The 17,215-nt window shown below is 43.0% G+C and overlaps 2 protein-coding genes across 2 annotated transcripts; one reads left to right on the forward strand and one right to left on the reverse strand.

Annotated features, from left to right (window-relative positions):
* Positions 1–6,870: 6,870 nt before the first annotated feature.
* Positions 6,871–9,305, forward strand: LOC128462184 (40S ribosomal protein S19). Its single transcript, XM_053447483.1, has 5 exons — positions 6,871–6,941; positions 7,631–7,731; positions 8,692–8,875; positions 8,965–9,019; positions 9,258–9,305. Exons 1-5 carry the CDS (start codon positions 6,871–6,873, stop codon positions 9,303–9,305), a joined length of 459 nt encoding a protein of 152 aa, XP_053303458.1.
* A 487-nt stretch (positions 9,306–9,792) lies between these two features.
* LOC128462210 (trypsin) lies at positions 9,793–12,337 on the reverse strand. The gene is made up of 5 exons (XM_053447511.1): positions 12,266–12,337; positions 12,008–12,161; positions 10,660–10,913; positions 10,154–10,290; positions 9,793–9,968 (listed from the first exon to the last, which is right to left on the reverse strand). The coding sequence occupies exons 1-5, from the start codon at positions 12,303–12,305 to the stop codon at positions 9,819–9,821; spliced, it is 735 nt and encodes a 244-aa protein (XP_053303486.1). The 5' UTR covers positions 12,306–12,337; the 3' UTR covers positions 9,793–9,818.
* Positions 12,338–17,215: the final 4,878 nt, after the last annotated feature.

The following is a 17,215-nucleotide window of genomic DNA, read 5'->3' on the forward strand; positions in this document are numbered from 1 at the left end:
GACAAAAATGTAATGTGAGGCATCTCCAAAGCTAGATTCAAGGCTCGACCACAGGACGCTCTTTATACCCGCACTCTCTCACTTTTCAGCAGCATCTGATAATCGGGACGTGACCAACCGATGACCTTTCACTTGTCGCTTACTAAGATAAGTCGCGGCCAACATTGTAACACCGAGCCCGAGCGGTGCGCTAACAAAATGAGGGATTGTCCGTTCGCTGCTTTCACGCAGGCCGACGGTTAGCACATATCTGTGAGGTTAATCACAACCGAATGAGTCAGGGAAGAGTATTGAATTATTCTGATGGTGTATTGACGTTTTGATCGAGCCACAGACTAAAATGGCTGACCAAGAGTTCCTGACTGCTGACTGCCATTATGCACGAATCTGCTCGGTAAAACACTTGATTTCCACACACACTCATTTTCTTTAAGATAAGTTGAAAAGTATCTGCTGTTTCTTCCGGACACTTAAATGACTTAAATATGAACAGAAAATGTTTCCTTACCTGATCAACATCTTCAAAGAAAAGGTTCAGGTTGTCCCGGCAGCTCAATCTGAAACAGACATGATTCACATTATAATCCTACTACAGAAAAAATGTTGGGTTATGGGTGAGTCATTAAAAAAGATCATATAAATATAAACATATCACATAGAATATACATTTTATATTGTTTTACTTGGCCCCACCTAACAAAACCATTGTTTGAACGTCTTTTTAATTTTCTATTAAATAAACACCCTTGACTCTAGCAGGCATTAGTACTACTTATTAGTACTACGGTCATACTCGAACGATAGTGCAGTAAATTCAGCCGCACAAATTCAAACCTGCTACACACAATGGCAGCTTGCATGGGAATTCCTGAGGTCTGTTCGATCCATTAATGTATGCTGCGGTTGAATGTCATCAATTATGAATGAGAAGAGATTCACAGAGAGCTGGTACAGAATCATGGGAACAGCCCCGGGTTGTTGTACCTTGAGTATCTCACACAGCAATGTGGTTTAAAATGACTGAATGAGGCAAGAGAGGCAGTAAGCTCCTATAGGTGACGTTGTTCTACTTCCTCAGCCTTTAGGTGTCAGACACTCAACTCCATATGTGAGAATACTGCAGTGGGGGCCTCTTCCCCTTTAAGGAACAGGTATTCATGAGTGTGTTGACCCTGTCAGTGAGTTCATACCATAAGCAGACCCATATAGCATCTCCTCCAGAGCCCCTGATCACGAGCCTGCTGAGCTGCCGCCTCAGTTATGTAAGATTACATAACACCAGGTCTGTCTGAGTAATATTTCTTAACCTGAGGGTCCAACTACACTTGCATTACCATAAAATCCCTAAGGAGTGGTATCAAAGGCGCTAGGCCGGTTTGGCAAAGTAAAAGTCTAATTTGAAAACAAATAAGGGCAAGTTGAAGGTTCCTGGCTCAGGAAAAACGTTTTTGACATCAAAGACTTTATTCTTCATATTCGAAAAATGCTAAAGTGGAGGTCAAGGAAAGGTCGAGGCAGGGACGCTACGAAACAAAAGCATCCTCCCCCTTGGCTTATCACACAACGCAGTGATGCTTACTGCCCATAAATGTCAAATCATTATGTATTAATCAAACCATTGCATATGAATTAATCCATAAAAACTGAACGTTATTACAGAACTAGGCCAGTTACTGTTATCTAACGGCGTCAGCTTCTTTCTTATTATATCTCCATAATTCATTATTTAATTAAAGAATATCCGCACTGCTTTTAATCAAAACTTTTACAACAATGTCCTCAAATAACTTCAATAACCTCACCTGAGTCACGAACACATGAGAGATTTTTTCACATATTCCAGGAACGAGCAGAGTCAAAATGTGCTTCTGCTTTTTCGTTCGAGGAACACACACATCTATGCACATTTCCTGTGGAACGATGCCAGCGAGAAATATCGGATACAGATAACGACTGTGGCAAATGATGGAGAAAATGTGGGCAGCGATAACAGGAGGCTGTGTAAATAAAAAACAGGACAGGCAGATAAAGAAAAACAGGCGAGGAAGAGGAAAGGAAAGAGATGCCAGGAGATATCTGAGGCTGATACTGCGGTGGAAAGAGGCACACTACACTCGATGGAGGTTATAGCAGATGGTCTGCAAATGGACGATAGCAGACCTGCGTTTTAAACACAGTGTCAAGCCTCTGTCTGCTGTCTGGCCTCCACTGTATTTAAAGTGCAAAAAAATGCATTAATGAAATCTGCTGCTGTCGACATCCTAACATGGCAGATTTGCACAGAAAGCCTCCATCTTTACCTGGAACTTCACCACATCAGACAAAAGTCGTGTTGGCCAAATGCGCAGGATGTAAAAAATGAAAAAACTTGTTGAAACTGAATCCGGGATGTTACGCAGCTTAGGCACGTGAATCAATCAACCCTTATCTTTGGTCGACACCGAACCACATCGTGGACTGTGGGTTTCGTCTTTTTACGGGCGGACCAACAGATAAACTGGGGATACCCGGATGAACGGATGGAAGATGGTATAGAAAAGGGGGGGAAAAGCATGGGAGGAGTAAAAGAACTGAATGAGAGAAGAGGAGGAAGAAAAGCTGCAGCACTTACAGTGTTTCGTCTCTTCGTTCCGCCTCGTTTTTAACACCTCACCTTCTGTTTCTGTGCATTTTTATAACTAACTAATCGCACAATCATTCCCTGGATATGAAACATGAAACGTGATTGGGCAAATCCACGCATGCGTAAGAAGGAGTGACTGTCCGCCACGGCCAGCTCCTTTAACACCCCAGCATACGAACACACACACACACGCACAGACACACATGACTACGGCAGATGCATACACACACAATTGCACACACCCTGCCTCCTGCATGTGCTACCCTCCCATGCACAGGGCCCCCCTTAAACGGGGTGCACTCAATGATCCCTTTCCCTCAGCCCTCATCTGAATGTGAGCAGAGGTAATCCTTCAAGGAGAGGCAAAGAGAACAGCGATAACCCACAATAAAGAAGGGCTGAAAGAGGAAAGAGAGAGACAGTGAAAGAGGGAGAGAAGGTGGAGCGTGAGATGGGATAGACAAACAGGATGGAGGGATTAGCAACCTAGGGAACACATTTTTTTCAAACAAGAAGAAAGACGACAGTTGAAAAATGAAGCGGAGGCGAAGGAGAGGAGAAGGCTTCAAGGGAAGACGGAACGCAGGGAGGCTGCATGTGTGAGACAGGATAAAGAACGTGTACACACAGTATACTCACAGATGAATGAGAGGGTGACCGCAGAAGTGATGAAAAATCATGTCAAAAAACAAAAAATGAAAGGCGACCAGGGACTGCAAGCCCGAGTGAGGCGAGGAGTCCAGCTCTCTCTCATTCTGGAGTTTAGTTTTTCTCCTTTTCCCGCGATTTTTTCCCATTTTCTATCCAGCCGTCCCTCCTTCCTAAGTCTATCCCCTACTGGTCCCCCTTCTCCTCTCTTCCCCCTCCCGTTTTTCTTGCCAGTGCCGGTACTCTTTTTCCTACCTCTCTCGCTCTCTCTCTCTCCGTCTTTCTCACTTTCTCCCGCAGACCATGCTCTCCATTTTCCCCTCATTCTTTGCCCATGTCCCCTTCATCTGTCTATTAATCGGACACTTTTCTTTTTCTTCCACCCTCATCTAGCGCTTCAGATTGAAGATGAGATTGGAAAAAAAAAAAAAAAAACGTCTCTAAACTGAAATCAAGTTTAAGTTGAAAAAAAAAAAAAGACTATGGCATGCAGTCTAACGCAGGGACAATCCACGGCCCTGCTTTTTTTTCAGAGTCGCCACGTAGAGTAGGGGTGAAGCATCTGTGCGGCGGTGCCTCCTTACATGAGGGCATAACCAAAAGCAAAGGATGGCAAGCAAAAGAAAAAGAAGGAAAAAAAAGTGAGCTTGTTGCAGTCGTCCCCAGTGAAAGTAGAGAGCGCGTGAGGAGAAGGAGTGGGAAGGAGTCCGGGGTGTGTGCATGTGAGGTGGGTGGGGAGAGAAAGGAGAGCCAGAGAGGAGAGAGAGAGGGAGAGAAAGAGATAGACCGGGGGGTTCATAGAGAAATATCCAAGAGGGAGGGATAGAGGAGGAGTGTGTGTCGGTGGGGAGAGGAAAGAGGAGGGGGCAGGGATAGGAATACATTTTTTTTATTCTTTCACACTCACTGTATTTTAATTTTGAGCTTTCTAATTTTTTTCACACCACCCATTCCAAGACTAATACCTTCTCGGGTCTGTGAGAAGAAAATAGAGAGAAAGGAAGAGGGAAAGAAAGAGCTGCTGTGTGCTTTGTCTCCCGCCCCTGCCGTTCCTTTTCCTGGTTTCCTTTCTGCTCCGACTCTCCTCTATTCAGCCTATTTTCTGCACGTGCACTTGAACTCTAAATTCTGTCTGCTTTCCCCTCCCCTCTCTCTCTCTCCCTCTCTCTCTCTCTCTCCTCAGCAGAGGCTTGAAATAGTGCTAGCAGGCAGGAGAGAGCAAGTGGGAGGGAAAAGGAGAGGGTGAGGGGGACAAAAAAGGGGAGAGATGTTGAAAGGGGGGGAGGGGAAGAAGCTTAGACAACTGACACACAGAAAGCACAAGGCTGCTGTGTGTATGAGTGTATGTGCGTGTGTTTGTGCATGTGTGTGTGTGTGTGCGAGTGTGTGTTTGTGTGTGCGAGTGATATGAACATGTCCGCACACTTATAAACGCATATTTGTCTACGTTGTTTTTACATGCTATGTTTAACAGGCTGGTGTTAATCCGTGTACGACGTGAGCCTGGATACCTGAAAGGAAATACATAAGCTCTCAGGGCCAAAGCGAGAAATTGATTAAAAGCAGCAGGATTTTTTTTCAAATGCACTTCTGACAAAGCACTGAAAATTAAGCAAACGCTTTGAAGGCAATGGACGTAATGAGTGCTGTAATTAATCCAACTGTTTTGTCAGTTAATCACTCCTTCAAAAGAAAGTGACACAAATAATAAAATTAAGTTGTATGCGAAGCTATCAGAGCTAAAACACGAGGCGTGTAACCTGCTGATGCTCTTGAAGGGACAATTAAAAAACCAACTGAATAATTCTACTCAACACCACCTCCTGTCACTTTCATTTTAAAATGAGACTGTGATCGTCACATGCACACATCAGACTTAGTTTAATTTAGTAAATAAACAGTAGGTCTAAAAACTATCAATTAAAGACATTTATCTTCTCAGCAATAAGTGAATTCTCAAATCTAAGAGCCCACAACCATAAAGCCTTTAGTTCACAAAATGAAAGAATAGATTGATGATCAAACTAATTAATTAATAAATCATTTCAAATACTCTGCTACAGGTTTGTCAACTACATGAAAGGATAAGTAAAGAAAACCGTTCTCCTGGTAACTTGAAACTAGCATTCACCATTAACATGACATTTTAAACAATAAGCAAAAGCGCACAATAACCTACAGACCTATCAAGAGAACAAAATAACCCTAACCCATAATTAACCTGCAGAGCGTCAAGCAGATGTTTTTGTGTCCTAGGAAATAGATGTATGGCTCATACTGTCAACACAAGACGAAAACACATCTGCATTTTTGTAATTCAATGCAGCTCAGATGTTGCCTGCAGATATTGTGACAGGTAGACAAAGTGTGTGAGTAATTATGGTTGTTTTTTTTGTGTGTTTCTAATTGCTTTATAAAAAACGGATGATTTTCCCAGATCCCTGCAAAGACATGTGAATAAAAACCTTTCCCTCTCTCTCTCTCTCTGGCTTTACAAAGAACTACCTTTTTTGCAGAATAGAGAGATTTTATTTATGAATTACTCTGATCGCTGCCTCCGTCTTTGCTTTCCAAGGACATCAGTCACCTTGACAAAGCAAAGGCCTGGACAGTCAGTGGACCCAATCTAAAAAGATGGCTGTGGCAAAGAGTTTTCATTCCGTCTCATGGAGAGTACTCACGGAATAAGAGAGATCGCGACCCTCATCACACTCCAACAAAAGTTACAAGCCACAAGACACATTTTCATTCATTCATGGTGTCTTTGTGAAACATGGTAACCTCGTATAGAAGCCAGATAGAGAGAGTACGGGCACTGACCCTCCGCCGGTGCTGTCCTCTCCTCTCCGGCTGCCTGCAGCACACTTCCTGAGAGGCCCCTGGGTCTGATGAGAGAGGGAAACAGGCCAGAGACTGAGGAAGGTGACACAACGCCACCCTCTGCTGGGATCCAGTGGGAGCAGCTCACTCCCACCCAGCAGCACCACCACCACCACCACCACCACCACAGTGATACATTTTTTTTTAAACTAATTTAACAACCACGTTCACACAAAACATGAATCTCATCATGTGGTTGAGATATGACTGGGGGGTGTTAGAGTCAGTGTTTGGGGGGAGCTGAGTCCAAGGGCAGGGACAAGCTGTGATCTGCAGCTGCGGGTGAGGTTAACTCAGGCTACGGTATCATGATGAGGGCAGCATCCCTCCCTCCCTCCCTCCCTCCCTCCCTCCCTCCCTCACTCCATCCCTCCTCAGCATCCCTCTCTCTGCTGCTGCATCCCCGCATCAGCTCCGGGCTAAACTGGGTCTGAGCTCCATCCATCCTCCTCCTCCTCCCCCCCAGCACTTGACTGTGGACTCTGTACTGTTCATGCAAAGTAAGATGCACATGCACGTTTGTCTTTTTCCACTGTGTAAGATGAGAGCTGCAGTGCACGTGGGGCCCGAGCTGTCAGCCGCAGTGAGCCGTGCCTTCTAACGGCTACTTTAGCTAGCTAGCAAGTTAGTTAGTTAGCTAGGTAGTTAGCTAACGTTAGCAACGTTTGTCAAAAAACAAAATGTCAACTCACCGTCGTGTCCTCCGTGTGTTTGTCCAGATGCCCAGTGTGACGGTGAAGGATGTCAACCAGCAGGAGTTCGTCAGGGCTCTGTCCGCGTTCCTCAAGAAGTCAGAGAAGTTCACAGACACACAGACACACAAACACACACACATACACACATACACACACACACTGCAGCTTCTGAGACCTGTCAATCACAGAGACTGAGCATTATGGGAAAAATATGAGAAAAATCACTTCTTCATTTATGATGAGAGGAAAATGTAATGTAAGATTTAAGTTACTGTTATTGTTGTCTTTATTATTAATAACTATTATATAAATGTATTCATGTAGTCAATTAATGAGTAACTTTTTTATATTGTTATTATACTTATATAATATATTATACTATAGGCTGCTGCCTCATGGGAATAAACAGAAATAAGAGATGAGTTCCTTCATTAAGAATAAGATGTCAACTGTAAGTTACTATTATTATTATTGTCATCATATTATTCATGTATATCAAATAATAATAAAAAATTGTAATTATTGATGGCAATCCTCACAAATAGACGCTGTGATGAAAAACCTTTTTGGGAGCGGAAAGAGACACCCTTTAAAAAAAAGAAGATAATGGCATAAAATAATGGGCTCTAGACTCTAAGTAGATTTTATTCCTGGGCTTAAAAAAATGCATCAATAAATATGTGTTATTATGAAATATGATTTTGCTGAATCAAGCCAATGTTCCCTGTGCCATATGTTGAAATGGTCCCGTCAGTTGATTTGTCACATACATTTTTTTTTTCAGGTCTGGCAAGCTGAAGGTCCCAGAGTGGGTCGACACTGTGAAGCTTGCCAGACACAAGGAGATGGCTCCCTGTGATGACAACTGGTTTTACACCAGAGCAGGTTGGTTACACTGGGTTTCATCACCTCATCTGTTCCTCCTCAGCACCGAGAATAATGAGTGTATTTCAATACATTGTAATTAATGATGATAAAAAACATCACAGAATAAAAAAATTTAAAATATCTGCTTCCTTCATAGTTAAATTCAAACATTCAATTTTCCTCAAACTGTGACCTGATGATAACATTTGGTAATTTGCCAGTGTTTTCTTAATTAATAATTACTTGATAACATGATTGACGATGAAAATATGAATTCCTTGAATCTTTTACATCCTTTCCTTTGTGTCGATAATAATAACACAGGATGTCTTCTACCCGTGACTTTCATGCTTTTACATGTCAAAGACCTCATGTCGTTCATTTTAAATCCCGTCGATGGGAATTGGTTCTCGGGATCATGTGATTTCTACACTAGATAAAGATTCGGTGTCTTGAGATATACAGCAAGTGTGACCTCGCTAATACAAATGGATTGAAGTACAAATGGATTCACATTTTCTTCGACAACCCTGTGAGCATCTCAAGGACTCTGGAGCCCATTTTGAGAACCCATTTATTTATATTATAAGATGAGATGTAGCTTTATTTATAGAGGGAATTCAATTTGACACGACAGCACAGAAAAGAGTCAGAGGAGGAGAAAAAAAGAATAGAGACAGAATCCAAAGTAAATAAGGTTAAATAGAAATGTTATATACAATATAGATAATTCAATACATGTGAAATACAGCCCATACAGATAACACACCTTGTGTGATATTGGTCTGTCTTATCAGATTTTCCACAGTTTATATACAGTATAAGAATACACACTCAGCTGCTTTGTATCTTATCTCCTCGGGCAAATTGACCCAACAAGAGATTTTCACACACTTTGATTTCATGTCTTGGCTGAACAAGTTCGATGACAACAAAGGGGCCATGACAGTTTATTGGACTGTTTGTTCGTCTCCTCAGCATCCACGGCCCGTCACCTGTACCTGCGAGGAGGGGTGGGCGTCGGCTCCATGATCAAGATCTACGGAGGGCGTCAGAGGAACGGCGTGTGCCCCGCCCACTTCAGCGTGGGCTCCAGGAACGTGGCGAGGAAGGTCCTCCAGGCCCTGGAGGCCCTCAAGATGGTGGAGAAGGACCCCAGTGGGTAAGAGAGGTGGACGGGGGGGGGTATGAGACTGTGGAAGAAATGGAATAAGTGATGGATTTTTAAACATTATTAACATTTATTCACAGGGGACGGAGACTTACCCCTCAGGGCCAGAGAGATCTGGACAGGATCGCTGGTCAGGTGGGTTCGCCTGAGCCGTCATGAACATTTTATTGTTGCTCTATGTTATTTCAGCAATTTATTAAATATAATGAACCTCAGAGATGCTCATACTTGATTATTAGCCGAGATATAACATATCAATATTCATTCTTTTATCTATTTAAATCCAAATATAGTATCATATCTCCTCTTTAACCAGTGCTCGTGCTGTTTGACCATCCCTGCTGTGCTCTCTGTGTTCTTCTTCTGTCTTCAGGTCGCCTCAGCAAACAAGAAGCAGCAAAGTTTACAAAGCGGCGTCTGAGGAATGCACACGGAGAATCCAGAGCAGTGAAATGCAGTGATGCCTATTTACTCCAGTGTGCTTGTTCCCCTCATCACTGCGGTGCCACATTAACCGAGTACCAAAGGCATCTCATAGGCATGCATGCGTCTATAGTACAGTAAGTACAAATTAAAGATATTATACATGGACGTTTCTTTTGGTTTGATATTCCTGATGACAGCTTTGGCCTCGTGACCGAGAACAGAACGGACACAGAGGCACTGAGAGTTTTAAAGATGTCTTTGCAACAACTGTGAAACTCAAAGAAACAACAAAACAATTTAAATAGATGCTTAATTATATTTTTTATTGATTTATTCTTCATCATGACTGTTGATTACAGAATATTGGGCCTTATCGTTTTGTTCATGATATGTAAATGAATGATAATAATACCTAAGGTGTTCTAAATAAACAGAGTATGAGCTAGTGTGGTGTTACAGTGTGAGGTTGTATGTGCACTAGATGGGTGTGGGGGGGGATTGTGTGTCTTCAGTTGTTGCCCATAACAGAGCTGATCCAGCTGTTGTAGCGGCACACACGGGCGTAGACGCTGGGGTGTCCCTGCATGGCGCAGTCATAACCCCAGGACACGACCCCCTGCAGCTGACCACTACACACCAGAGGACCTCCAGAGTCGCCCTGCAAACACACACACAAGAACAGCAACAACACAATATGATTTGTCGTCACGGTGAGTGCGTCACTCAAGAACAAAAGATGAAGATGACACCAGGGTGAAGATGCAGTGCTTTGCTGCCGTCTTTAGTTGAGTGCTGGAAGGTGATGCACCATCATGCACCACCCGAGGCTTCAGGGGAACTCACCTGGCAGCTGCTGGCACCCCCGTGCATGAACCCGGAGCAGAGCATGTTCTCGGTGAAGAGCCCTGGGTAGGCGTTCCTGCAGATCCTGTCATCGATCATGGGCTGCCTCAGGCACTGCAGCCTGTCGGGAGAGTTGTCTGGGGAGCAGGAAGCAGGTCTCAGTCACTGGATCAACATATTCTTTTTATTTCTAAGCCAAAATAACCCTGAACGCAATGTCATGGTGACATTTTCTCAATTATATCTGCATTTAGTGCCTGAGAAGACTTTACACAACTATTTCAAAAGGTCCATCTTTTGACTTTACATTTACTGTTGCCTCTCCCTGACACCATTATTAGACAAACTTTATTTAATCCCTAACGCAATAAAAAAACAATATAATGATCTCATTCCCCCCCACACGGTGACAAGGTGACGGTCTCCTCAGGGCTGCTGCTGTCTCTCATTTCTGTTTTTCTTTTACAACCCCTCTTCACTCAGCTCCTTCATGTCTCATCTCTTACTGCCGTTGGCCAGCGTGTTGCCCCACCCGGACACCAGGCAGTTCTCGTCAGCCACGGGGCAGCGGGAGGGCAGGGCCACGGTCTGGACGAAGCTGTTGAGGGTGGCAGGGCGGCTCAGTTTGATCAGCATGATGTCGTTGTCCAGGTTGTAGCTGTTGTACTGCGGGTGCCTGATCATCTTGGCGCCGTCGATCCACTGCTCGGTGCCCTCGTTCACGCGGATGTCGTGCTCACCGAGTCGGACCTGGATACGACTGGAGGAGGCAGGAAAGTTCAGGACTTAAAGGTTTTCTTAACAAATATTACAAAATAATATCTATTCTAATTTTGGACTCCTGAGCCACCATAAGCTCCTGGTCCAACTTGCCTGGTCACAGCACTTAGCAGCCAAACCTGTGAGTGTGTCTGAGCAAGGTTCTGTTTTTTTTCTTATAAATTACATCTATTACATGGCAATAAAAGGATTGTGTTATTCCTTTTCATCCACAGGTCATAGTTTTATTCTACGTGGAGCATGAATACTTTGTAAATGTGGACATATGTGTTACATATGTACCTCAAGCTGCTGAGAGACTTTTAAGAAGCATTTTTGTTGTATTTTAAATTCTAAAACTGTTTTTCTAACAAGATTAGAAGATGAGATCATCGCTGCACAAAACAGTAGAACAAAATGTGCTGTGCATCTAAAACAATCCATACCCACATTCCTACACACACATCTGTCCACATTCATATTTAATGATCAGTACAAATAACAACCAACCACAGTCACGTGTTAGGGAGCACTGTGCTGCTGCGTCTGTGCACCGCCATTTAACCACTGGTAAATATTTTAACAGCAGAAAATGTCCACTTTGATCTGCTGAAGGCCGAACATTTCTCCATGCTCACCTTAAATCATGTGTTCCTAGCCCAAACCCTCAGCCAATAATGATCCAGTGTGAAACCTGAACTGCTCTGGCTCTGGAGGTTTACAGAGGGTCGTCCACTCACCAGAAGGTCGGTGGCTCCCTGGGCCCCAAATTGCCCCTGACAGCTGTGCCCACAGTGTATGAATTGTGTGTAATAGAGAATGTGCAGTGTGGTATGAATGGATTTGTGAATGGGTGAATGTGACTCATTCTGTGTATACCATTTAGTGTTCAATCAGACTGGAGACTGGTATTCATATGCTTTATGAATACAGTTCATTTACCATTTAAACAACACTGAGAGTTAGTGATAATCTTGCGTCCAGCGGTTAATCTTTTCCCAGCATTATGCTTCTTGTCTGGAGATGGTCTTCAATGTGTTTTTTGGACAGTAAAGCAAGCAGAGTCATGCAGAGCGATAGAATTCCAGTACTTACGACTTGAAGCAGTGAGCAGCAGACAACACCCATTGGCTGGAGATCAGGGATCCACCGCAGAAGTGGTATCCAGCATTCAGAGACACCTGGTAGGGAACAGAGTTTCTGGGACACTCATACCCTCCGACAATCTTGTCATCCTCAGCTGCAGCAACTGAAACAGCAAACAATTGCATAGGATCATTATTAAATCGGTATAATAAGTATGTGTAAGTTGTATGTATTCACGTTAAAGTTTAAAATTGGTTGATCTCTTACACGCAGCTCCAAGCAGAGCCAGGAATATCAGGGCCTTCATGCTGACAATCGTGTAAACGTTTGAGAAGCTCCACCCTTTAACTCTTTATATACAACCCTGCAGTGCATTATGTTTAAACTTCGGACGGTGAAAAGTGTTCTGGGAAAGAGCCATATGGCAGAGAGCAACAGAATGACCTTGAGCAACATGGAAACTGAGGGATAAGACCCATCGGGTCTCTTTCTGATTTAACGGTGTTCTTCATTTGACCGTTATGCAATCAGCAATTATGCAACTTCAAACCAAATGCATATACAATATACAATATACAATATACACAACGTGCACACAGGCTAATATGGAGCTCCACATTAAACACATGCGAACAGCTTTGGAGTGTATCATGACACAGATGTCACATTTCCTACAGTAGGGGATATTTGTTCAGAAGCACAGCAGCACACTTCGCTCTCTGAGACCAGTTCACAGTTTGCAGGTGCCGCTGGGTTGTTTCTTAGAAACACACCGAAACTCGATAAGGCTGTTTTTGAAAATGCAGCAGTAAAGCCAGCAGTGTGAAAGACGGTGACTGCCACGTCCCCGAGCCCGGAGTCAGGGCGTCAGGGGGACTTAAGGTGAATATCAGGGATGTGCTGTGGGTTTACTTTGATGAGATGGGCAAGTTGAAGTCCAAAAGAGATTGAAACAAGAGTATATGATTGTATTAAGCATCAAGTTTCAAGAAAGATATCTTATATGTATTTTGTTTAAAGTTGTCTGCGACTGAAAATATTAATTAGGGCCCGAGCACCGAATGGTGAGAGGCCCTATTGAAATTGTAGGCATTATTCTTATTATTATTCTTATTATTCTCCGAACAATGAATTGGCTTTTTGAGGGCTTCAACGTGCTCAAAAAGTTTTTAAACTTTCCAGTAAATTAGAGAGTGGTGAAAATTTACGTAATCTGGAGTATTTGGAAATGGGCGTGGCAAAATGGCTCAACAGCGCCCCCTGGAACCAGCCCCTAGGTTTCCACATAAGCGATTTCCCCCAAAATCTAGACACTGGTGTAAAGTGACTAATCATAGAAAAAAGTCTATTGGAGCATTATGAAAAATGCAACAGGAAGCCCGCCATTTTGGATTTAGTGGCCATTTTGGCCAAATTCCACATTTTTACTTTAATGTACTTGTCGTAGAGCTTTCATCAGATCAACTTAAAAATTAGACGGGTGTCATCACAACAAGATTGAGAAAAAAAATGATCAACGGAATTTTTTTCCGTCACTTCGTGTGACCGTGGCGTGAAGTCAAAATTTGGTTCCACGCCATCAAAACACGTGCATCTGTATCTCGAACATACATGGTCCAATCAAGTCCAAACTAGACATGTAAGAGAAGAGTCCCGGCCTGATGACATCTACACAGAAATAATGACTTAAAATCACAGCGCCCCCTGGTGGCACCAGGAAATGTCTTGTTTTTTGCTTGTCTTACACTTGGATGTATTCCTCCTCATCCACTGACCTCAACCATGTCAAACTGTACCAAATGGGTCTCAAGACATTGATAATGAAGGCATAAGATAACTGTGACTTTTCGTCAAACGCCATATTAATAGCGTGGCATCAAAGTTCATCACCTCGCCGTGAAACACGAAATTGCTTTAACTTCAGTGTTCATGGTTCTATCTCACTCAAACTACATGTGTGCAACAACATCCCCCCCCTGAAGATTTTCATATGGTTTTAAGGAATGGGCGTGGCAAAATAACTGACTAGCGCCCCCTAACGGGCAGCCCGGCACTACGCTTGGCCGACATGTACAAAAATCGATTTGGGCATGTGTCTTTTCATAACAAACAAATAAGTCTCTTGGATAGATATGCTAGACTAAACAGGAAGCCCGCCATTTTGGATTTAGTGGCCATTTTGGCCCTATTCAACATTTTTACTTTGATTTACTTGTCGTAGAGCTTTCATCAGATCAACTTCAAATTCAGATGAGTGTCATCACAACAAGATTGAGATAAAAACTGATTAAGGGATTTTTTCCCCTTCACACCGTGTGACCGTGGCGTGGCGTTAAAGTTTGGTTACACGCCATCAAAACACGAGCATCTGTATCTCGAACATACATGGTCCAATCAAGTCTAAAGTAGACATGCAAGACAAGAGTTCCGGCTTGATGACATCTACACAGAAATTATGACTTGAAATCACAGCGCCCCCTGGTGGCAACATGAAGTGACATGTTTTATACTTTGATGAACTGCTCCTGGCTGCTTTAAGATATACAGCTCAAATGAGCTCAGTCAAGTCATTGAATCAAGGTCAGAATTGTGACATTTCCTCAAACCATGTAAACATTGATGTTTGGCGAAGGATCATCCTTCGCCAAAGGACACGATGTTTTCATAATTCCACTGTGCATTGTCCTATCACTACAAAACTTCTGTCACATGGTCAGAGTCCAAGCCTGAACAGCTCTATGTGTCAATATTTCCTCAGTGTCATAGCGCCACCTACTGATTCGCCAGGAAACAGGAAGTACTTTGTAAATCCACTCTGCATTATCCAACCGGCTCCAAACTACTGACCTATGATCACAATACTGATCTGAACAGCTCCACATATAAATATTAGTTCAGGGTCATAGCGCCACCTACTGATCAGTGTGAAAATTAAGTTGTGTTAACATTGTCCAATTGACACAAAATTGCTCACGCTACATCAGAGCGCCTACATGAACAGATATATTTAGGGCCCGAGCACCGAATGGTGAGAGGCCCTATTGAATCTGTAAGGATTTTTATTATTATTATTATTATTATTATTAGGGCCCGAGCACCGAATGGTGAGAGGCCCTATTGAATCTGTAAGGATTTTTATTATTATTATTAGGGCCCGAGCACCGGATGGTGAGAGGCCCTATTGAATCTGTAAGGATTTTTATTATTATTATTATTTCCCTTCGGGGGGCTTTTTCAGGGTCTAGACATGCTCAAAAAGTTGTGAAACTTTGCAGGAAATTCAAGGTCTGCGGACAATTTAGTATTCTGGAGTAATTTGAATTGGGCGTGGCAAAATGGCTCAACAGCGCCCCCTGGAACCAGCCCCTAGGTTTCCACATAAGCGATTTTCCCCAAAATCTAGACACTGGTGTAACGTGACTAATCATAGAAAAAAGTCTATTGGAGCATTATGAAAAATGCAACAGGAAGCCCGCCATTTTGGATTTAGTGGCCATTTTGGCCAAATTCCACATTTTTACTTTAATGTACTTGTCGTAGAGCTTTCATCAGATCAACTTAAAAATTAGACGAGTGTCATCACAACAAGATGGAGATAAAAAATGATTGAGGGATTTTTTTTTTATCACACCGTGTGACCGTGGCATGGCGTTAAAAATTGGTTACACGCCATCAAAACACGGGCATCTGTATCTCGGACATACATGTTCCAATCAAGTCCAAACTAGACATGTAAGACAATAGTCCCCGCCTGATGACATCTATGCATAAATGATGACTTAAAACCGCAGCGCCCCCTGGTGGCAACAGGAAATGTCTTGTTTTTTGCTTGTCTTACACTTGGATGAATTTCTCCTCATCCACTGACCTCAACCATGTCAAACTGTATCAAATGGGTCCCAAGACATTGACAATGAAGACATAAGATTACCGTGACTTTTCGTCAAACGCCATATGAATGGCGTGGCATTAAAGTTCATCAACTCGCCGTGAAACACGAAATTGCTGTAACTTCAGTGTTCATGATTCTATCTCTCTCAAACTACATGTGTGTAACAACAGCCCCCCCCTGAAGATATTCATATGGTTTTAAGAAATGGGCGTGGCAAAAAAACTGACCAGCGCCCCCTATAGGGCAACCCCGGCACTACGATGGCCGACATTTATACAAATCTATCGAACATGTGTCGTTTCATAACAAACAAAAAAATATCTTGGATAGGTATGCTTGACCAAACAGGGAGGCCGCCATTTTGGATTAAGTGGCCATTTTTTTTCCATATTCCACATTTTTACTTGATGCACTTGTCCCAGGGCTTTCATCAGATTAACTTCAAATTAAGATCAGTGCCATCACAACAAGATGGAGATAAAAAGTGATTAAGAGATTGACCTTTCGTCACACCGTGTGACCGTGGCGTGGCGTCTTGAGTTTGATTAAACGCCATCAAAACACGAGGTTCTGTATCTCGGACATACATTGTCCAATCGAGTCCAAACTAGACATGTAAGACAAGGGTGCCATCCTGATGACATCTACACAGAAATTATGACTTGAAATTACAGCGCCCCCTGGTGGCTACAGGAAGTGACATGTTTTATACTTTGATGAACTGCTCCTGGCTGATTTACAATCAGCCAGATGAATTTCTCCTCATCCACTGACCTCAACCATGTCAAACTGTATCAAATGGGTCCCAAGACATTGACAATGAAGACATAAGATTACCGTGACTTTTCGTCAAACGCCATATGAATGGCGTGGCATTAAAGTTCATCAACTCGCCGTGAAACACGAAATTGCTGTCACTTCAGTGTTCATGATTCTATCTCTCTCAAACTACATGTGTGTAACAACAGCCCCCCCCTGAAGATATTCATATGGTTTTAAGAAATGGGCGTGGCAAAAAAACTGACCAGCGCCCCCTATAGGGCAACCCCGGCACTACGATGGCCGACATTTATACAAATCTATCGGGACATGTGTCGTTTCATAACAAACAAAAAAATATCTTGGATAGGTATGCTTGACCAAACAGGGAGGCCGCCATTTTGGATTAAGTGGCCATTTTTTTTCCATATTCCACATTTTTACTTGATGCACTTGTCCCAGGGCTTTCATCAGATTAACTTCAAATTAAGATCAGTGCCATCACAACAAGATGGAGATAAAAAGTGATTAAGAGATTGACCTTTCGTCACACCGTGTGACCGTGG

Source organism: Pleuronectes platessa, chromosome 18 (assembly GCF_947347685.1).
Source record: "Pleuronectes platessa chromosome 18, fPlePla1.1, whole genome shotgun sequence".
Classification (NCBI taxonomy): Eukaryota; Metazoa; Chordata; class Actinopteri; order Pleuronectiformes; family Pleuronectidae; genus Pleuronectes; species Pleuronectes platessa.